The sequence below is a fragment of the Henckelia pumila genome, chromosome 4 (genome assembly GCF_033568475.1).
Source record: "Henckelia pumila isolate YLH828 chromosome 4, ASM3356847v2, whole genome shotgun sequence".
NCBI classification, from domain to species: domain Eukaryota; kingdom Viridiplantae; phylum Streptophyta; class Magnoliopsida; order Lamiales; family Gesneriaceae; genus Henckelia; species Henckelia pumila.
The window spans coordinates 141,342,351-141,364,700 of NC_133123.1; the positions used below are offsets into that span (position 1 = coordinate 141,342,351).

General features: G+C 35.8%; 4 protein-coding genes across 8 annotated transcripts; 2 read left to right on the top strand and 2 right to left on the bottom strand.

Moving 5' to 3' along the window:
* Window positions 1–242: 242 nt before the first annotated feature.
* On the top strand, window positions 243–5,141 carry LOC140894637 (sugar transporter ERD6-like 6). The gene is made up of 19 exons (XM_073303197.1): window positions 243–840; window positions 1,501–1,563; window positions 1,632–1,721; window positions 1,816–1,875; window positions 1,965–2,030; window positions 2,116–2,181; window positions 2,260–2,335; window positions 2,738–2,802; window positions 2,885–2,977; window positions 3,158–3,238; window positions 3,339–3,423; window positions 3,542–3,588; window positions 3,675–3,737; window positions 3,828–3,887; window positions 4,017–4,082; window positions 4,193–4,252; window positions 4,468–4,582; window positions 4,765–4,925; window positions 4,962–5,141. The coding sequence occupies exons 1-18, from the start codon at window positions 646–648 to the stop codon at window positions 4,875–4,877; spliced, it is 1,464 nt and encodes a 487-aa protein (XP_073159298.1). The 5' UTR covers window positions 243–645; the 3' UTR covers window positions 4,878–4,925; window positions 4,962–5,141.
* A 1,206-nt stretch (window positions 5,142–6,347) lies between these two features.
* LOC140864202 (3-ketoacyl-CoA synthase 4-like) lies at window positions 6,348–8,224 on the bottom strand. Its single transcript, XM_073268200.1, has one exon. The coding sequence runs from the start codon at window positions 8,088–8,090 to the stop codon at window positions 6,531–6,533; it is 1,560 nt and encodes a 519-aa protein (XP_073124301.1). The 5' UTR covers window positions 8,091–8,224; the 3' UTR covers window positions 6,348–6,530.
* A 4,129-nt stretch (window positions 8,225–12,353) lies between these two features.
* On the top strand, window positions 12,354–16,488 carry LOC140864203 (uncharacterized). 5 transcript variants are annotated; one of them, XM_073268201.1, is made up of 10 exons: window positions 12,354–12,523; window positions 12,604–12,675; window positions 12,763–12,837; window positions 13,309–13,383; window positions 13,902–13,976; window positions 14,858–14,927; window positions 15,004–15,095; window positions 15,666–15,707; window positions 15,792–15,872; window positions 16,129–16,479. In XM_073268201.1, exons 1-10 carry the CDS (start codon window positions 12,494–12,496, stop codon window positions 16,198–16,200), a joined length of 684 nt encoding a protein of 227 aa, XP_073124302.1. In that variant the 5' UTR covers window positions 12,354–12,493; the 3' UTR covers window positions 16,201–16,479. The 5 variants fall into 5 exon arrangements, with proteins under 5 accessions (XP_073124302.1, XP_073124303.1, XP_073124304.1 ...); XM_073268205.1 differs by having other exon boundaries at window positions 12,465–12,523; window positions 12,604–12,689; window positions 12,770–12,837; window positions 16,129–16,484; XM_073268204.1 differs by having other exon boundaries at window positions 12,473–12,523; window positions 12,604–12,689; window positions 16,129–16,483.
* Window positions 16,489–16,660: 172 nt separating this feature from the next.
* Window positions 16,661–17,356, bottom strand: LOC140864205 (protein RADIALIS-like 4). Its single transcript, XM_073268206.1, has 2 exons — window positions 16,977–17,356; window positions 16,661–16,786 (listed from the first exon to the last, which is right to left on the bottom strand). The coding sequence occupies exons 1-2, from the start codon at window positions 17,240–17,242 to the stop codon at window positions 16,762–16,764; spliced, it is 291 nt and encodes a 96-aa protein (XP_073124307.1). The 5' UTR covers window positions 17,243–17,356; the 3' UTR covers window positions 16,661–16,761.
* Between the last annotated feature and the right edge of the window lie 4,994 nt (window positions 17,357–22,350).

The following is a 22,350-nucleotide window of genomic DNA, read 5'->3' on the forward strand; positions in this document are numbered from 1 at the left end:
GATCTGATTCTTTATCTGTTCCATGGTGTCAATTTGAGGGCAAGAAATAAAGTATTTTGTATCGATCTCAAGGATTAAAATAACTGATGCCGACTGCTCCTGTTTATGGTTTAGTTTATTATATGCGATCAAAAACTTATGATGAATAATAATAAATAAATATGATATTGAATTGGCACCGCACATAGTTGAACTTGATCCCGTGCAGAAATTTTAGGCCGCCAGCCAAAATTACCTCAAATTCTTGTCCACATTTAACACGTGAGACAGACAGCGCCCGATTCTAATTTTTTTTTTTTTTAAGATTTGGGTTTGTTTAAATTTAAAAGAAACACAAATTTTATTCTAAGCACTGCAATGTGCAATTTTTATATATCTCATCCATTTCGGAAGTCCTCTTCTTCAAGTCTACCTTACTTCAAGAAACAAAAAAACAAGACAGTTACTTGATTATAAGCGCAAAAGATCGATTCTTGATCGGCGTTTTCGACTTGCGATTGTATTTATTGGATTGAATTGAACTTAAATTTTTTGAATTGGGTCGTCGTTGCTCGGATTCAACTTTAGTTTTCCGAGGTCCGGTTTTCATTTTCTTGGATCGAACTTCAGTGAGTATAGAGAAAGGTTGAAAAAACCGGGGGAAAGATGAGTTTCAGGGAGGATGGAGAAGATGGAAGAGGAGATCTGAGGAAGCCATTTCTTCATACTGGGAGTTGGTATCGTATGGGTTCGAGGCAGTCTAGCTTGATGGGCTCTACTCAAGCTATTCGGGATAACTCCGTCTCAGTCTTGGCTTGTGTCTTGATTGTGGCTTTGGGGCCCATACAGTTTGGTTTCACTGTACTTTCTTCTTCCTCTCCTGTTTTCCCTTTTTCTTTATTGATCTCTGATTTACTCGTTAAACTTATTGTTCGATTGCAAATTGAAGTGGGGTTGAACTTGGAACTTGTGATTGTTTGCTTGTATTCAAAGAATTTTGTTCGAACTTGAGAAATATTCGGAACAGCATATGGTCTTTGGTGGGAAGATTGTATTGTGGTGGAATCGACTTAATTTCCTTGATTTGACTGTGTTGAGATAAAGTTTGTAGCTTTTTCAGTTGATGGTGCTGGATCCATTGGCATTTTTGTTATTAGGGGTAGATGTATGAAAAATTGTGTGGCTTTTTTGGAATTTTGTATCTTGGCAGTAGTTCCACAGGCTCGAATCCAGTTTTGATAAGGTTGAGTGGGATCGACTCAAATCCGCTCCATCTCTACGGAACATTCTTTCATTTTTGAAATTGAATGTTGGGTAGTTTCAGAGGTCACATTGTTCTTTACGGTTGGATCACTCTGGTAGCTTATCTGATCTCTTTGACTAATTTTACTTTGTGGGGTAGGATTCATAGAGTTGAATTTCATATAAATTATTTTTCTTGGCTTTTCAGATCCTTACTGCACCAGAAATCAATGAAAATTTGTGGTATTATTGTTAATATGATATTTCTTGGATATGCAGTGCGGTTACTCTTCGCCAACACAGACTGCCATTACCAAAGATCTCGGCCTTACAGTCTCACAAGTTAGTGATTGTTGATTCTTCTTGCTTTGGCTTTGTAATTTCAGAAAATAACTAAATCATTGGAACAGTTCTCCTTATTTGGCTCTTTATCAAATGTGGGAGCTATGGTTGGAGCAATTGCCAGTGGTCAGATTGCCGAGTACATAGGGAGAAAGGGGGTACGAGCCTTTTCATTAGTTTTATTAATGGCTATGTACATGTGTTGGTTTTATGTTGACTGCATAAATTTTGATATAATTTGTTAATTTGTAGTGTTTAATGATCGCTGCCATACCTAATATAATCGGCTGGCTTGCAATATCATTTGCAAGAGTGAGGCTTTCTTACATTCTGTGTTGTATTTTATTTACCTTTCATTCTCATTTCAATTTAAATTGATCTGTTTTTTCCTTTTACATTAGGACATTTCATTTCTCTTCATGGGAAGATTGTTAGAAGGTTTTGGTGTGGGTATTATCTCTTACACGGTAAATACACAACATTTTGTAGCTATAATATCATTAGAAAATCATAATAGCCTTAAACTTTTGTTCTTTTCCTGATTTGAAATAGGTGCCTGTGTACATTGCTGAGATAGCACCTCAAAATTTAAGAGGGGCACTTGGCTCCGTGAACCAGGTTTGCTGAGTGAACTGTCTATTTTTCATCTCATTCTTTCAGAAAAAATTGTAACTTAATTCTGCTTTCATTTGTTAGCTCTCTGTGACGATTGGAATCTTGTTGTCGTATCTATTAGGACTGCTTGTTGATTGGAGATTGCTTGCAGTTATTGGTAATTCTTTGGGACCTGTGACTTTGAACTATCATTTCTTTGGATTATCTTAAATATAATGTTTTTAAGATTCCATAGCGTGTAAAATATTATAATTTGATTCTCTTTAAGTCAGGAGCATTGTTCCTTGGACATTTTCTTATTGAATAATTTTGTTAGGTTCATCATAAATTTGTTTTCTAATCATGCAGTCTTTAAAATTTTTATCCGTGTTATGGTGTTCGCAAGTCAGATTATTGGTTCATTTACCGAAGAAAAACTTCTAACTAAACACTACTGCTTAAGAGATTAGGCTTTCACCTTTCGAAACAATAACAATAAATAAAAATTTACTGCACAAGCTATAACAGGTTTTCAACAGTGTTTCTTGACGGTGACTAATTTTTTCATCTCCATTCACAGGACTATTACCTTGTCTGATACTGATACCTGGCCTATTTTTCATCCCTGAATCTCCTCGGTGGTTGGTGAGGCCACAAAAGATTTATTTTAACATGTTTATTTTAGCTCAGTTGAAGTGCTAAAACGCAACATTTTTTTGAAAATTAGGCTAAAATGGGAATGACTGATGATTTTGAAGCCTCTCTGCAAGTTCTTCGGGGTTTTGACACCGATATTACTCTTGAAGTAAATGAAATCAAGGTAGATTTATCAAATAGTTCTATTTGTCGTAAAACAGGTTTATTCCCTGCTGCAACATTATTTTTAAACTCATTTGATAAAAAAGATATTCAGCATTTATTTCTAGGACGATATATTCATTTTCTTGAATGTGAACATGTCCAATTTTATACCACAATACCTTTTTTTGGGTTCTTGCAGAGGTCTGTAGCTTCAACGAGTAGAAGAACGACACTCCACTTTGCAGAACTCAAATCAAGAAGATATTGGTTACCTCTGATGGTACCCATTTTGTACAAAACTTTCCCATACTTGTTGTAACCTGATTATAAGTTTGGTACAGTCTTACTCATGTATCCTTTATATATCTTTTATGCTACAGATAGGAATTGGGTTACTCGTTCTCCAGCAGCTATCTGGAATTAACGGCGTCATCTTTTATTCTTCTAATATATTCGAATCTGCTGGTGGGTAAAACCTACCACCATTTTTTCATGTGCATGGAGATAATACATTTTTATCTCGTGTGTTTTACTTTTTTTGTTTGAATGTAAGAGCTTTTTAATAGTTACCATGCATAAACAGGAATCACATCCAGCAATGCTGCGACGGTTGGCGTTGGCATTATTCAAGTAAGATTAGAAAACATTTTTGCTAATTTTAGTTTGCTCAAGCATTCGCAAATTCTTTCATAGATCTGAAGTTCAGGATCGTTTAGGTGATTGCAACTGCCGTTGCTACGTGGTTGATGGACCGAACTGGCCGTAGGGTTCTACTAATCGTAAGTTGAAAAAATATAATAATCACAAGGTTTATATGTACCAGATTGCATGATAATTGACAGGTATGGAACTTCTTTTTTTTTTTTCAGGTATCATCTTCTGGCATGGTTCTTAGTCTCCTACTTGTTTCTGTTTCATTTTTTCTTAAGGTAATGAACTAATTTATCTTATTTGTGCAACAGAGGACAGGTTGTTGGTATTGATGACATTTTTTTGAATAATTGTTACTCGATTTTTATTCTTGCTACAATCATGTTTGAAACTTTTTGTAACTTTAGGGGATTGTATCCGAGGATTCTTCATTTCATGACATACTGGGAATCCTATCTGTAGTTGGGGTGCTGGTATGTCTTGTTAAAGATGCAAATAATGATTCTCGACCCTTTATCTGCTCGTGTTTCTTTCTACTTTGTTAAAAAAAATTTTGTTTTGCCCCTCTTTTTCCCCACTGTAGTTGTTGGTTGTGACTTTTTCACTTGGGATGGGGCCAATTCCGTGGATTATAATGTCTGAGGTACTGCCCACTTCTTCATTATCTGAATTGTTTCGAGTATTGTGATGCAGATTAATTGTTTTAATGGGATAATATTGCTAGCTTGAAGAAGCAAACAATTTTATGTTTGAATGTAACGTGAAATTGAAATAAAAAATGGGTCCAAATACCACTTGGTTAAAGAAAGGCCTATTTTTCAGAAATCTTTACATGTTTTATGTATCTGGTTACCATAGATTCTCCCGGTTAAAGTGAAAAGTTTGGCTGGGAGCGTGGCAACTTTGGCCAACTGGCTCTTCTCTTGGATCATTACTGTGACTGCGCCGTTATTACTGGCTTGGAGCAGCGGAGGTTTGTCCGACCTTCCCCCTATTTGCTTGTCAATGCTACTAAACACATAGTGCGCAAGATATATGCTAATATGAAGCACCATCACCATCTCGAACCAAAAAAGATGTGATTTGGCTAAATTCGAACTGTATAGTTTTTGTTCGTCTTGGACGAAATAAAAAGCTGTTTGTGCCTGTTTACAGGAAGTTTCGCTATATACATGGTCATGTCCCTTTTGAGTGTGGCATTTGTGACAATTTGGGTTCCTGAGACCAAGGGAAAATCCTTAGAGGAAATCCAGTTCTCTTTTAGATGAATTTTTGTATTCTGATACATTTACCCTTTCGTTGTAAAATCGACCACATGTTGTAAACGAATCTAGATATTGTGTGATTATTTTTGTATCTGTAGAAAATGAGAATAAAGGATCCTGGATTCTTGAAACTATAGTAAGATTGAAATGAACCCTATTTGGGATTTGTAAGTTATTGTTATTCATATGATGTTTCTATGTCAGCACATTGGATAAATAAATTGGGATGCCTACTTTCATACATATATAAGGAGTGAATTTGAAACATGATATTCTCAATTCACACTTTGTTTGCTGTTTGTTTTTGTTGTATGTTTGAAAGTCATTCTGGGAATTTTTTTCCTTTTTAGAAAAACATCACAATTCAAAAGGCATATTTGACCGGTCATTTTTCCAAACTATCGGTAAGGCTCTTAATATAAAATTTGTTCACATTAAAGTAGTTCTAAAAAATATTATTAAAATATAACTAGTTAAGCTCATTTTATGCGTACAACCATTAACATTAGATATTAGCGATTCATTATATCTTGTTACTTTGCCGTCCAAGCAAGTGAGGTCAATATATTTTGTCAAAATGATCGATCGATAATATAAAAAATTGCCTTATTAGATGAAAAGAAAGCCATACCACAACACTACATAAGAGTCAACACATGACGCCAATTAATTAAAAACAACAAAAAAATAAGAATTTAGGTATCAATTATTGCCTAAGGATCCTATGCAATAGCTCAACAAATTCTATAATTAGTTGTCAAATCGTGGCCAACAAAAAATAAAATGGCTTCACAGAAGTTCACATGCTAAAATCTAAAGACAGCCATACAGTGGAGGGGACGAGCAAAACAATGATGCAGCTGGGATAATAATCTAAACACACCATGTAGAATTGGCTGGTGCCAGCTACAGCTACAAAAAGTTCAAATGAAAAAAATAACAAACAGGAGGCGAGATCTAAATCAGGGATCATACATGATCAACTGAAAAAAATGTGAGCAAATCCAATCTCTCATAAGCTGTGATCTTGAACAGACAAGAGTTCACTTTCTCAAAGCTTAAAGATTTCGAGTTCATTGAGAATATTACAAGCTTAAGAACCTCCATTCATCTCAAATTTGAATCAGCACTGCGAGTGTTTCATGTTTATTCTCATTTGGCTGACGACGTAGATTAGATACGTTGGAAAGCCGGTATGTATGGTTCGACTGAGGTCCAACTTCCAACATAATAAAAAAGAAGATGCAGTTCATATATTCGGGAAAAAATGCGAAACATGATTGATCTTGTGGTGAAGAAGTTCAAAAAAAAAAAAAAGTTAACTTTCATGACCTGATGCACGTTTCCAACCTGGACAAAGATTGAAAAACATTTAAGGTTTTTCGCATGAAAACTAACTGCTATGAATTCGATCAACATTCAGACAAAAATGCAATGATGAAATTTTTTAAGAACATAGGAAAGTTCTTAGACATAAGAATGATCTTATTATTGGCTAAGCTCAACAGATGATCAAGTAATTCTCCAATGGTACAAAAGATTGAGAAGTTACTAAGTAGAACACAAATAGATATCACAAACTTAGGAGAGAAACTGACAACTTAAATTCCAAACGAGGACCTCCTATAGTAAACTAAGAAATGATCGTCTGATATGCTAATAGACTACTTTAACAGGATACCTGTCGATACAATCAGCCCAAGGTCCATTTTTAGATGGTTTAACATTCCGAATCGCCTCCCACACTGCGCTATTACATTTGAAACCACTTCCAAAAGCAATCTGCCACACTCTGTGACCCCTACGAATCCTCCCCTTTGCTTCAATATAAGCCAGCTCATACCAAATGGAACTCGAAGAAGTGTTTCCAAACCGGTGCAGTGTCATCCTGGAAGCCTCAACATGGACCGGCAGCAACTGCAGGTTCTTCTCCAGCTCATCGATCACAGCTCTTCCCCCAGCATGTATGCAGAAATGATCGAACGCCAACTTAAAATCCGGGATATAAGGCTTCACATTCTTGTTAAGAAACTTCTTCAGTATCAATTTTGCAAAGAACAAGAGTTGCTCACTGACCGGCAGAACTAAAGGACCCAACGTGGTGATATTAGTCTTGAGCGCCCCACCGGCGATAGCCATAAGATCTTTGGACAAAGAAACACCAGTCTTCCCTGCATCATCCTGCTCTTGATACACACACCGAAACGCCTTGTCATCTGAACCTTTATGAGTCCTCACCACATGAACAAGCTTGTACTTAGCCCTCCTCTTATCTTTACTCATATTCGACAGCAAAATAGCCGAACCACCAACTCGAAACAAACAATTTGGTATCAACATCGATTTCTTGTTCCCAAAATACCAATTCTGCGTAATATTTTCAGTGCTCACCACAACCGCATACGTATTCCCATGAACTTGCAGCATATCCTTGGCTAAATCAATGGCAATCACCCCTGCACTACACCCCATTCCCCCTAAATTAAAGCTCCTAATATTCCCCCTTAGTTTGTATTTATTCACAATCATGGCAGACAAAGATGGTGTCGGATTAAACAGGCTACAATTCACAACCAAAATCCCAATATCTTTAGCTTTTACACTCGTATTCGCAAACAAACTATCCAGAGCACCAAACATTACCTGCTCAGCCTCCTCCCTCGCCGCCTGCATCGACGGCCGCGGCGGGAGAAAATGCATCGCCTCGGGAACATAAGTCTCATCGCCCAGGCCCGATCTTTCGAGAATCTTCCTCTGAAATTCAAGCGAGGATTCATCGAAATCCCCCGTCAAGCGCGAATGCTCCATGAACCGCTGGTATGGTGCCTTCAAACTATCCGGGGCACGGTAGCAGGAGTAGTCCACCAAGTAAACGGGTCTGGGTCGGGTCATGATGTAAACCGTTGCCCCGAAGACGAGAAACGCGGAGCAAATGATAACGGAAACGAGATTGAACTGGAGATGAAGCCACAATTGTCGGACATCATCGGGGTTCATTTGCGAAGCTTCGATGATGATTACAATCATCACAGGGACCAAGCAAAGAGTCAACAGATGAGAGATCAAGTAATGGTAGCCGAGTTTGACGTACTTCAAGTTGACGCTCTGAAGAAAGTCCGGCAGGCTGCGGCTGTGGTGTATCTGCACGGCGGCGGCGGGGGCTTCATGGGGTTGACCGCCGCCTGCTCCGCCGTCCATGGCCGGCGAGTTAGTCATATGAGAAATGGAAGAAAGAGCGGAGGAGAGAGGGAGCAGAATGGGCTTATACTGGTGGAGATTCCTGCGCTGCTGACAATGCTCAATTTCATCGGTTTTTTTTTTTCTCTTTGCTCTCTGCTGCCGTTTCTTATAGAAAAAATAAAAGCTTTTTCGAATCTTTTTTTGCTCTCAAGTCATTTTTAAATTTTTTTTTTATGATGTAACTCATTACTTATTACTTATATATTAAATTTATGATAGTTTTTTTATGAGATGATTGCATGAATTTATTCGTAAGATTGCTACACAAAAATTGTATAAATATATTTATTTATTGTTATTATTCCAAAAATATCAATTCTTTGTTTGTTTCAGTATATTTGAAAATATTGAAAATAAGATCAACAACACGTCTTATAATACAAAAACTCTTATGATTTCACAAGTTATTTTTTATACGATCACAACAAATATTATTTTTATATCAAATATGTGTTTCACGAGTATAAATCGACAGCGTTGTCGAAGTCATATTTATAACCTTTTACTATTATAAAATAATGAATCAGAAAGGAAATATAACTCCATATATAAATATGTTATCTATAATAAATTAAAAAAAAGGGACACTTGGCAATGATTTTATTATTATTATTATTATTTTAATTATAGATAGATACTGTCGAGTGTCAAATGTCAATCACAACGAATTTTATAGATAAACCTAAATTTCAAAATATTAAAACAATCTACATATCGAAAACAACTATTCGGGCATGCATGTACACTTGTGTGTGGATTAATATTACCAATTGTCATCAGAGCCACCACAAATTTTTTTTACAATTTATTTATTATTATTATTTTATTTACATATTTGGCATATCTGGAATAATATTATCTACTCGATTTCGTTTTCCTTTTTAAAAACTAATCTCCATTTGTTTTTAATCATATCTCAACCACCATATTTTCTATCAGAATTTCTTGTTGTTGTTCGATTTAAATTTCAAGATTTCATATAAGATTGTGATTAGGAGTATTTAGCAGTCATTAATTCTATGAGTAGTACTTGTACGAATTGGCTCCTAGTAAACTGTAACCTACCAATTTAGAATGGAGCAACTTCAGAAAATGGTGTATAGAACGTTTTGCTAATTGGAAATTGGGAATCAATAGGGGGTGGGACAATTAATGGCTAGCCCATGCCAAATAATTTATGTCATTAATTGTCGGCAACAATCAAGAATTTCAACTCAAATTAGGCTTGTAAATTTAGTTTCTTAAATTTTTTTCCTTATAAATGTATCCATTCTGAATTTATATTTAACTCAAATTAATTCAAGTTTTCCGCAAATTGGAGGAAGTGATTTGATCAATCCACTTACTTGGATAGATCCAATTGAAACGATTTTCCGATTCACTTCATAACTATAATGTATTTCAAATGCACGCATCTTCAATGTCATTTGAAATTCTTCAAACCAAATCCATCAAGACATATGTAACAAATATTTTCCGTACTCAAATCAACTAGTGCTACGTAACTTGATTGGTATAAAAATTTTCCCGAAACCACGAGGTATTCGACTTTCGAGCTACTTGTTCGACTGTGAATTTCAAGAAATCTACACATCTCGGACAACTAATTTGTCCATGCGACAATACATATGCGTGTGGGCTACTATTACCGAGTTGTAATGGAAATGGGAAAAAACATTGTAGAGTTTCTAGCTTCCGCATTTCTGAAAAAATTTTCTTCTCTTTTACATTTTCTTCTGGAATAATTAATTTCAATTTATCATAATTAAAAAATTTTACTACTTTAGAACGTTTTGTTATTTTTTTAATTTTTTTTAACTCTAAATTTCAAAAAAAATTAAGATACTCAATGCTTTATTGTGATTTTGTAAGTGAATTACTAGAGACATTGGAAGATGGTGGCATCTATTATTGGAAATTGGGAATAAATTAGTGCGGGGAAATCAATAGATTCCTCATACCTAATTTCCATAGCATTGTCGGCGGTAAGATAGATAAGAAAATAATATGTAAATAGATTTTCCTTTCAAGTTGTAAGTTAGTTTCTTGTACTTATTTTTGTTGCCAAATTTTTTCATATTTTTAAAATTATATTCAACAAATTGTTTTGCTCATTTATCGCGCTTGAGACACAATTTATTGCATATTTTAATTGAAAAAATAGGTGAATCGAACATTTTATCAATGATTTAATTATATTTTGTTCATCAATGTTGTTTAATGAATTTAATTTTTAATAATTTGTGCAAACAAGATTGTTTTTAGCAAAGTGTAGCACGGTTTGTAGCACCAAGTGTAGCAGAGAATTTCGTCCCAAATCCTACACGTAATGTGATGGTTTTCCTAAATTACGTACTTTATCACTCGCATCAACAAAATTATTATTGGTATAGATATGCGCAATTTGAGTGAATATAAATTTGGTATTTTAATTAATCTAACTTATTTGTGTTTTCTTTCAACAAAAATTTAAAAATAAATAAATGTGTGTTTTGAATCTCATCTTAATGTAAGTAAGCAAGTAACAATATAAAGGAGTTTCCATTTGGTAAGCCAAAAGTGGAAATTTTGAATATGGGCGTCATAATCGGAAAATTTGATGTTAGCCTTCGAATAAGATGAAATTGATTTTGGGCCTTTGATGTTGACAAAATACTCGTCTACTAGCATCGACCCTTATTTCATAATCATAAACTCATTACATTTGTCATTAAAGTTCCTAGAAACAATCTCAACCACTATATAAGTCACTTTTACTATTTTTTTGTTACAGTTTAGGAGTTGCCTTATAGATTTTCTTGATAGATTTGATTATCGAAAAAAATAATTATATTTCATTAATGTTTATTCTCCCATCCAGCTCGATTATATATACCACAATTGTTTATTTGTTGGTCCCAAATATATAAATTTACATTATATTTAGTAATATTTTTGATATTCTTTACTAATATATCTCGATCTATTAAGTATTAACTACAATCTGAAAATTGTGCAGCCATTTTTTTAAATACATAAATAAGAATAAAATTAGAAGTTTGTATATAATTTACTTTTTCATTATATTCTCAATCTGTGTGGAAGAAAACTAGGACTATATAATCAAACGAGGAAGAAGCCCCGGCTAACTCCGTGGCATCCGTGATAAGATGGAATGACTGGGCGTAAAGGGCACGTAGGCGGTGAATCGGGTTGAAAGTGAAAGTTGATCAAAACCTGCGGCACAAACCTTTTTTTGACCTATTGGTCTTAGTATCATAGACGACCTCACCTCAGCTAATGTTTACCCTTCTTATACCTTTTCTTCGTTGGATTTTTGCAGCAGCCATCTACATTCAGTGATATCCAGTTTTCTAACGAAGTGTTCCACTTCACATATGTTATGATGTAGGACGAGTTTTTTGTGATGTTCTCCTTCGAGTTCAAGGCTGACTTCATTTCAACAAATCGTGTCTTAATCCACTGTATCTCCCATTGCGTACTCTTTGTGTATATTTTTTTTTATGGAAAGTGTTGATACAATTAACACGTACTTTGTATATGGTAAGTATGTTTTTCACTATTCAAAATGAAACCAACAAGTAAATAGAGTTCAACATACCTTATGAGTATTACCTCAATTGTGAATCTAATGGTTCAATGATTTATCACGTCAACTCTCCAACATTAATTATACTTATATGTTAAAATATAGATCATTAGATCAATTACGAAGCTATGAATGGAAAAGAACAAAGGAATTCAGTATCAATTGATTTCAACGGTTCCATTAATTGGATAATTGCTAAGCAAATTTCACGGCTCACTTGTCAATTGTTCGCAACTTAGGTTTTCCCTCATTTTCACCATCTCGTGCTATAACTAAATACTACATGCAATATGCATATGCCTAAGGATGGATCTTTTATTTCAAGAGAAAACAAAATACGACAAAAAATAGAGTGACACGTATAGTCAAAACATCTTCAACCACTTAAATTGGTTATAAAAAAAATCAGAAAACTTTTTTCTCGAAAGTTCAAACAGCTCAAAAATATTTTTTTTATTCATTCAAAAACATAATCGTACACTTTCTTAAAACTTATTAACGAGATACATTAGTAAAAGCATAAAAAATATTGCTAAATATAATATAAATATATATATATTTTTGGGAAAAACGAAAAAATATGAGCTATATAATTGGATATTGAGACAATAATCATGAAATTTAATTTGAAAACTCGAAGGTAAATTTTTTTTAAGAATAAAATATTGAAGGGCATTGAATTCGAAGCTTGCCTTGGAGCCCTCTCCCAAAACTGTTGAAGAATCGACAAGCGTGCAATAGAACCGAGTGAAACCCTAATCTCCGTCGAGTGGATCTCAATTTCGCGAGCATGGATTCAAACAATGAACAACAATTTAAGGTGCAGGAAGACGGTAAAAAAAATTCAATCAAGCATGGCTACTCTTATCAGTTCTCAGATAGTAAATTCTTTTGTTACAGATAATTTTGGGATCATCGTCTGTTGCCCGCAAACAGATTTTAGCGGAAATGGGTTATGATTTCACAACTATGGTAGCATATTTTTGGTAATCATGCTGTAATGCGAAGCTAAAAATTTATGTCAGGAAGGTGGTTGGATTTGAAATTTTTTAATTATAGTCTGCAGATATAGATGAGAAAGCAATTCGGGAAGAGAAGCCCGAGGATTTAGTGATGGTTCTTGCCAAGGCAAAGGTACGCCGATTCTCTTACAAGTTACGAGTAGAAGAAGGGATAATGAACTGCATTTAAAATTAGTGATTTACTCTACTATGTTTTACTTGCATGAAATGGGGTCCTCGAAATTATGGTTAAACTCAAAGTTGGCAGAATTGGATTAGATGTTATGTGTAACAGTATTGAAGCTGTAATGTGCCGCCTTAAAAAATAGCTACAAAGGCTCCCGTGACCTCGTGTATTTTCAGTTTCCAAATTGAAGTTCCCTGCATTGATATTCATGCTTTATATCTCCAAATGTTGGCTCGGCTCATAAAAAATCATGCAAAAGGGCAAAGACGGCAAAAAGATTTTTCATATGGATCTTTAGGATAAATTCTTGTGATTCATCTGTTTGCTATGTTTGAACTTCATCTTTTTTTCCCGTTAGTTTATTGTGATTGCGTGGTTTCTAAATGATCCTCCTTCATTCTTTATTTTGTGCTTCAGGCAGATGCCATTTTGAAAAAACTTCAGGATGCTGGAACCCCAGAGAATACTACACTTCTCATCGCAGCTGACACTGTATGTTCTTAACATTTTTTTACTTTATCTTTGAGTCTGATTGACTTTCCTGGAGTTTGCATTCTGTCATTTACATAATTGTTGAGCAGTGCGATAGGGATACATGCCGATGATCGTTGTCCTCAACTTCAAGATTCTTCTTCCCAAGTGCCACTGCATTATTGTTTGATTATCTAGTTAAATCCGTAAATGTTTTATTTTTTTCGCAATGTGTGGGTGTGGCCTGCCATAGGATAAAGGTCATACAACAACTAGAAACTGGCTTCTTTATGATTAACCTGATTTGTGTGGTCAATTATAATATAACGAAGTTAAGATGGTCATGTGTTGTAGAAGAGGTGTTTTTTTTTTTTTTTTTTTTATATCAATGATGGAATATATGTAACAAATAAGTTATTTCTAGAATATGATTTGATGCTGTGGTGCATTGGCGAGCTGCAATATTGAATAGCTTTTTTGCTTCACATAGTTTCATATTATGTCTGCTAGGAACTTACGTAGATATAATTGTTCAATAGGTAGAAACTGTCAAACCAAAGCTTCTTGTTGGTGAAGAGGATGCAAGGCCAACTCTGCTAATTACTTGTGATCAAGTATAAGAAATCTCCTTGGTTTAATCATTCTGGCTTAGATACGACTTTTACCTTTCTCCTTACATTTTCTTGTTATAAAGGAGAAAACCTAAACTTTTACTTTTTTTGGCCTACATATGCTTTAAATGCTCTGTTCGAGTTTATGGGGACCCCACACATGTAATGAGTGCTATGTATGAAGTTTGTTGAAGATAGTTCACCATTACGTTGGATAAACACCATTTGAATTTTCATGCATAACGACTCACTAAGACTGACATGTGAAATTGCAACTACTCCTATAAACAATAAGCTGCATCATTGAACTCTATTATCGTGTTTCAGTGTCCTGGAAATTGGAACTAATTACTGAGATTTAATTTAATTTTTCTGTATCTGTTTAAATTCTCTAGGGACTACGGCATAGTTTTATCTAGAAATCATTTGTTTTTAATTTTCACTGACCATACTAATTTCATTTAACAATTCCATGCATCTGTATCCTCACCGTCCAGCCTTTATTTATTTTTGTATTTATCTGTCAATAAACCATATGAGTGGTTTTCTCATGTGGAGAAATCACCTTTGTATACTTAAATGAGGATGCATAAAATTTCTGTTTAAGCGTATGATTTGATAGCCTAGATGTCAAATGGATAAAGACCTAACATCATTAAATGTTTTCCAACTTTTCCTTGAGCTGAATTATGGAGTGTAGAAATTGTTGTATTATGAGAACTTGGCGTCACTTTTTTCAAGTTGCTGAAACAAATGGATGTGGGTGGGCCTGATCATATATTGAGATGCTTATTTCATAATTCATATTTGACGATTGTTGCATTATCATTATCCTCGGTTCATGCTCTCTCTTTATCTTACTCTAAATTCAAAATGATCTGGAGGTGGTGGTGTATGAAGGTATGATCAGGGAAAAACCTTCCAGTAAAGAAGAAGCACGTCAATTCCTTAATGGTTTGATTCTATTTACTTATTCTTCCTGTATGTTCTTAATTTGCTTACTCTGATAAATTATCTTCTCAAATTGCAGATTATTCTGGTGGACATGCAGCAACTGTGAGTTCTGTTCTTGTTACAAACCTTAGCACTGGATTCAGAAAAGGGGATTGCGACAAAGTGGAGGTACTATCTAAATGAAATCAACACTTGGTAGCTCAGTGAGGGATAAGGATAGGATGTGGAGTGTTTTTTATTTGTCTCGTTGGACATAATGCAATTTATTACTTGTCCACATCATACACAAGTTACGTAACTCATAGATAAATTGCAATCTTGTATGTTATGTGTCCCCTTTTCATCAAAGAGACTGATAACATGGCTCGCTTTGTCCATCCAAAATCCCATTTCATAAAAATGACAAACATTTTATATCAGAATCATGTATTTTCAGGCTAAAGAACTTACTTTCAATATTACTCTCTGATAATTAGGATGTACCCGAGCAATTAGATGTAAAAGTTGATTTAAACTTGCGTTTCTCATTCTGATACAGAGCGTGTCATGTGCAATTTATTAATGAGCAAGAGCTAAATTATTGTACGCAGAACAAAGTCATTCTATTGTACGAGGATTAATTTATTTTTTCTTGGATATCATTCTCAGTTGCAACTTCAATTCATTTTTGCTTTCTCAATGTTTCCTCTGGTTTTTGATAATGATATTTGGTATCCATAAGTTTATTGACTTCTGCAGATCTATTTTCATGATATACCAGAATCAGCAATAGATAAACTGGTAAAAAACAAGTTTTACTTCATCATTCATGGTTCCTTGTTAATATATGCATATTCCAGTACTAACATCCTTCGATCTATGCAGATTGAAGAAGGAATTGTGCTCTATGTAGCTGGAGGGCTTATAATTGAACATCCTCTCATATTACCATATGTCAAAGAAGTGGTAGGTTATACATTCTCTCATCTTCAAGTTATGAACTTCAGCATTTAAATGGAAGCTTAAAATGACATCATCATGGTTATCTCAAGAACAAGAGAAACAATCGCAAAATCCCACTCTCTTGCATCTTTAATGCTAATAATACTTGCATGCACAACACTTCGAAGTTTGAACTGCAGCTACTACATTCCAACTGCTTCAACTATATATAAGCAATGGGGTTCCCATATATGACTCTGAATCTGCTGTATTTGTACAGGTTGGTGAAACGGATAGCGTGATGGGACTTCCAAAAGCACTTACACGAAGGCTAATTGACGATGTTCTGTAGATTGTGAACCTTCACCATTCTCGTTCATCTTGAACTTGCTCTCAACTTTCGTCATGTGTACTTTTTAAGAAAATTTCCTAAATTCTGTGCCCACTGGTTGTGGAAGAGTTGCCAACCCTGATTTGGACACAAGTTCAGTAACGGGACTATCTTCTTGCTCAAAACTTTATTCGAACACCATTTTTAAGATGTAAATTTGTTATCAATTAAAGGGTTGAGTTTGAGTTGTGTCAATTTAAAGACATTGAACCTTGAATAGACAGAATCTTGAAGGGAGTTATAGTTTGTCGACGTACACGTGCTAAGCCTTCTATCTTGATTTTAAAAACATGGTAACAAACCACACCACTGTTCAAAATAATTTCGAGCCAAATGCAACGCATTTTTTATATTTACACCATTTCATAATTGTATTTGTTACAGATGTGAACTTGATTGAGTTTCTATAAAGGCGACACCCATTTTGTACTTGATATATTCATGCGAATTGATTTGGTTTCTACATTTTCCTTTTAGGGCAATTGAGGCAATGGAGCTTAGGTGCGTGTTCTTCTTCTTGTTTCATCGGAGCTTTAGATATTTCAACCTGCCAAAAATTGAGAAAACGTTGAACTTGAAGACTCGAAACGACATTAAAAAATTACGACTATAAAACGAATTTTCCAATATAAATGCTGAAGAGAGAATTTCTTAGCTGGATAACTCAATGAAATGATAAAAAATATTGTTGGGTCAAAACAAATAAATGTAAATAAAATGGCTAGTATTTGTTTTACCTTTGCTCTTGATCATTCATCATTTTGTAGGAAAAATTTCCATTTTCTGCGAAAGTTTTGTAATTAGGGACCGGCACTCTTCCAGTCTCGATGTGATCTATATCTTCAACCAGCTTCTGATAATGGGATTTCACCTCTTCCACAGTCTTCCCACCCACTGCTCTAGCCAAATGCTGCCACCGCTCCGGCGAGTTCTTGTCGAAGCTTGCTAATGCATCCTCGAACAGTTTGTTTTGCTTGGATGTCCATGTCGAATTCGAGCCCATGTTTGTGTATATGTAGAGAATGGTGATCCTATGAATGTCTACAGTGTTATGTGCGATGAAATAATATGGCAGCTTAAGCTGCTGTATTTATAGCATTGGAGGTTCTTTTGGATGGCTCAGTGTGGTTTTTTTCACTTGCACTTTTAAGGGGAAAGTGTGCTGGACATGATGCTGTTCGTTCACTTTTCATGCAAAAGAGGACCAACTTGTAGATAAGATATTACCTCACCGAAAAAATACCCACAGTTTTGGAGAGGTTTTGATGAGCAGATGATCTAAGTTTTACGTGGTTTTCAGGGCGAAATCTGCCATGCGAGATATATATTGTAACCCGAAAACTCACATGAGACTGTCTAAAAACGAGTTAATTTTGTGATATGCATTTAATATCCCACACATCTCACGAGTCAACTTTTTATTGGAAATGCTCCGTAAAAGGTTTTAAAACGTGAAGTAATGGTGGATCCAACGTGAGATAAAATGGTTTGAACTTTGAATCCAGCAGGTAATTGGCTGTGTTTGCTGATAAATTTGAAGTTCAGAGGCAACATGTGACCCATTGATCTTGAATTTTCATGTGTTTATACTTGGAGAAATAATTCATGTATACTTTGTACGTGTTTTCTTTTCATTTTTCTTCAAAAGTTGATGTTAAACGTGAGCTAGCCTCTGCGCTTTACCGACTCCACTTTTTTAGAACAATACACATTTTCTTGATTTTCAGAGAGGTTTCTTTGTCCTAAGGACATTTTCTTGGTCACACTATCACGTGTAATGGGGTGAAGTTCAAAGCAGAAATTTTACATGGGCCCATTTTTATTTTACTCTACTCATGAATGTGATTCGAGTTAGAAAGGCTGTCTAAATTTCTGAACATAAGCAGGATATAACCAATCGATAAAATAAGATTTAAGGTAAAAATAATATTCTTGTTGTTGAAAGATGATGGAGAAATATTAGGAATCCTTATCATCCACGTTGGTGCCGAGTAACATTCAATCTTCAATTTATGAATGGTTGCCATTTCTTTGTCACAAACTTTGGTCCGATTAATTGCAAGTTGAAAATGGGATCCTGTCGTGTCGACATACATAGATTTCTTGATCGATGGGGTTTTTTGGTTGAATCAAAGATTCCATATACTCGTTCTATTGATAAGAATGAAGAACTTTGGTGTCGCATGAGCTTGAGGTAAGAATGAAGAAAAAAGAAGTTTGCTATAATTGAGTTTCGAATCTGAAATCTCGTCTCAAACTTGGAATTTTCGGTGTTATATGGGCTTATGGTGAAAATTTTATTTGCAATTTTTTTCATAAAAGATGGTTGAACAATAATTTTGTAGCACAAATCATCTTACCAATTACCATCCGTCGCTAATTATAAATATGCTTTGATTAATTTGATAAAGACTTCCACGACTTTTGTAGGATCTTAACAAAGGATTGTGATACCTCGAGATACATATCATTCTATGTTGAGGGTTTCTTATCAAACATATATATATGTGGTTATATTATTTGCCTCCCATTTCCTATTTTGAAATATTTGGATTTCCTTTTTAGCACAACTTGGGAACTTGCACACCTTTTTTGCTATTTTTTTCTTGGATTCCTCATGCTAATATATTGACAGAAGTTTCTTGTGATAATGTGTGCCTTTTCTCCCTTTTGTGCTTAAAAGTTTTGGATAGACTATATATGGCCTTAAAAGGGATATTCTCACTTAAATTCAGAAATACTGTTATTTGAAGACAGAACTTGTTACCCCAAGAAAATATTTCAACTCGAACCCGTTTATAATGTGTTTACCCGATATGGCCCAACATGTCAAGGTCCAGCCCAGTTTGGGCTATGTTGAACTTTGACCAGGGCTGGTCATTATGGGCCGACCTGGGCTGTTTCTAATGGGCCGCAGGTATCCTTTTCTAGTTCAAGTAGGACTCTGATATATATAAGATAAGCTTGGATCTTTTCAAATATTTACAAGATAGAGATAAGCTTAAGAATGATTCAATGGATGAAGAGTCCTAATACATGACATGTTATAATTCGACTAGGTAACTTACTCTATTTTCTCCTATAAATACATGTATTGTTATGATTGTGTTCATTCATTACTCACTATTTCATTACTCATCACACCTTCACTCTCACTTTTACATTCACTCACTCATATCTCTCAGTTTTCGCATTAATTATACCATCTGCCTTCAAGAAACTGACTTAGGCATCGGAGGGGTCACGCCGAAAACACTTTCGGCGCCCCTTGACCTAGTTATTGCCTGTGCAGAACTTGGTGGTACCCGACCCGACCTACTTCATCGAAGATTTGGAGGATCCATTCTACAAGACCGAACCCGAAGTAAAATTTCGACATCATCAATTGGTACCGTCTGTGGGAATTTGAAAACAAAGGGTTAAGATGATGAGTACAAGAGAAGAAACAAATTTTGGATTCTCGTATGGCTTGCACATCACAAACTTGCAAAAATCATAAGAATTAATTGAACCGTCGGATCGGGTTCAAATTTTGCAGACATATTTATTAATATGTTTTCAAGGATAGGAACTGTGGAGATCATGATTGGTATCTTGTAGAATCAGATCTGGACCACCGAACAGACGCTGCTCGCTCGCACAGCTTCTATATATTTTCGCATGGCTTGCGCATCAGAAACTTGAAAAAATCATAAGAATTAATTGAACCGTCGGATTGGGTTCAAATTTTGCAGACATATTTATTAATATGTTTTCAAGGATATGAACTGTGAAGTTGTGATTGGTGGTCTGTACAATCATATTTGGACCACCAAACATACGTTGCTCGCTCGCACAACTTCTGTGTGTTCTTCGCAGGTCTTGCATATCATAATCTTGAAAAAATCATAGGAATTAATTGAACCGTCGGATTGAGTTCAAATTTGGTATGCGTATTTAAGTTATCAAGTATCTGAACGGTGAAGAACTTGATCTGATTTTTGGGGCTCTGTAAAAGGTGGCTCGGACTGCCGAGCTGCAGTACAATCTGCTCGCATAATTTTTGAGTAGTGTTCTTGAAAAAATCATTCCAAAAAGTCTAACCGTTGAAATTATTTGAAATTTTTATCATGAGTTCAGAACATCTTGGCGCAAATTCTGGATGGTTGAGGTCAATTTTCGCTTGCCACATCAAGTCTGTTCTTTGATCAAAGTATAAAAGATATTATCTTGCTATACATCCAAAGTCACGTCAGTGACAACGCGTGAACGAGATAAGTATTTCAATCATCTTTATGTTTGAATTAAATTATTAAATTTTTATTTATTATCATTATTAATAATATTCTGAGGCATCTTCTACCATCAAAATTAAATGTTTGTTTTCTTGTGATCAAATTTGTTGGACTTCTCTTTTCTTGAATTTTTGTTTGGGTTATTTTACGTTATTGGGCATGCAATCTCGCTGGAAGGCCCAATTATATCATATCGGGCATGCTATTTAGTAATAAGGCCCAATTTATGGTTCAACACTTTATAAAGCCCAGACAGGTCTGACATTCAAAGCCCACGTCAGTGGCCCACATCAGTGGTATACAAAGCCCAGCCAGGTCTGGCACTCAAAGCCCACATCAGTGGTATACAAAGTCCAGGTAGGTCTGGCACTCAAAGCTCACTTTAGTGGCCCACATCAATGGAATACAAAGCCCAGGCAGGTCTAGCACTCAAAGCCCACGTCAGTGGCCCACATCAGTGGTATACAAAGCTCAGGCAGGTCTGGCATTCAAAGCCCACATCAGTGGTATACAAAGTCCAGGTAGGTCTGACACTCAAAGCCGACGTTAGTGGCCCACATCAGTGGTATAGAAAGCCCAGGCAGGTCTGGCACTCAAAGCCCACGTCAGTGGCCCACATCAGTGGTATACAAAGCCCAGACAGGTCTGACACTCAAAGCCCACTTCAGTGGAATACAAAGCCCAGGTAGGTCTGGCACTCAAAGCCCACGTCAGTGGCCCACATCAGTGGTATACAAAGTCCAGGCAGGTCTGGCACTCAAAGCCCACGTCAGTGGCCCACATCAGTGGTATACAAAGTCCAGACAGGTTTGGCACTCAAAGCCCACGTCAGTGGCCCACATCAGTGGTATACAAAGCCCGGGCAGGTCCGGCATCAAAAGCCCACATTAGTGGCATCAAAAAGTCCACATCAGTGGCATCATAAATCCACGTCAGTGGTATTCTCCAAAAGCCCGACCAAGCTCGACATCATGTAATCCCATGCAACTCGTGGTTTTCTTAAAAGCCCGATCCGCTCGGCAACATCAATTGTTATCTACAGCTCTTTATTTGAGCTTGGTTTCATCAGGTTGTCGTCTATTGCTCTTTATTCGAGCTCGGTTCTAATCAAACCTTTATCTAGACTGTTCGTTGAAAACACATCACGCGGATTCAAATCTGGGCCGTCCAAAAGAGGCACATGTAGTTCGGGGTCCGGTCTATATTTTTGGTCTAAACTCATTCTTCTTTTAGACCAGTTAGGGAGGTACTATTGTTACCCCGAGAAAATATTTCAACCCGAGCCCGTTTATAATGGGCCTACCCGATATGGCCCAACATGTCAAGGTCCAGTCCAGTTTGGGCTATGTTGGACTTTGACCAGGGCTGGTCATTATGGGCCGATCTGGGCTGTTTTTAATGGGCCGCAGGTATCCTTTTCTAGTTCAAGTAGGACTCTGATATATATGAGATAAGCTTGGATCTTTTCAAATATTCACAAGATAGAGATAAACTTAAGAAGAATCCAATGGATGAAGAGTCCTAATACATGACATGTTATAATTCGACTAGGTAACTTATTCTATTTTCTCCTATAAATACATGTATTGTTATGGCTGTGTTCATTCATTACTCACTATTTCATTACTCATCACACCTTCACTCTCACTTTTACATTCACTCACTCATATCTCTCAGTTTTCGCATTAATCATACCCTCTGCCTTCAAGACACTGACTTAGGCATCGGAGGGATCACGCCGAAAACACTTTTGGCGCCCCTTGACCTAGTTATTGCCTGTGCAGAACTTGGTGGTACCCGACCCGACCTACTTAATCGAAGATTTGGAGGATCCATT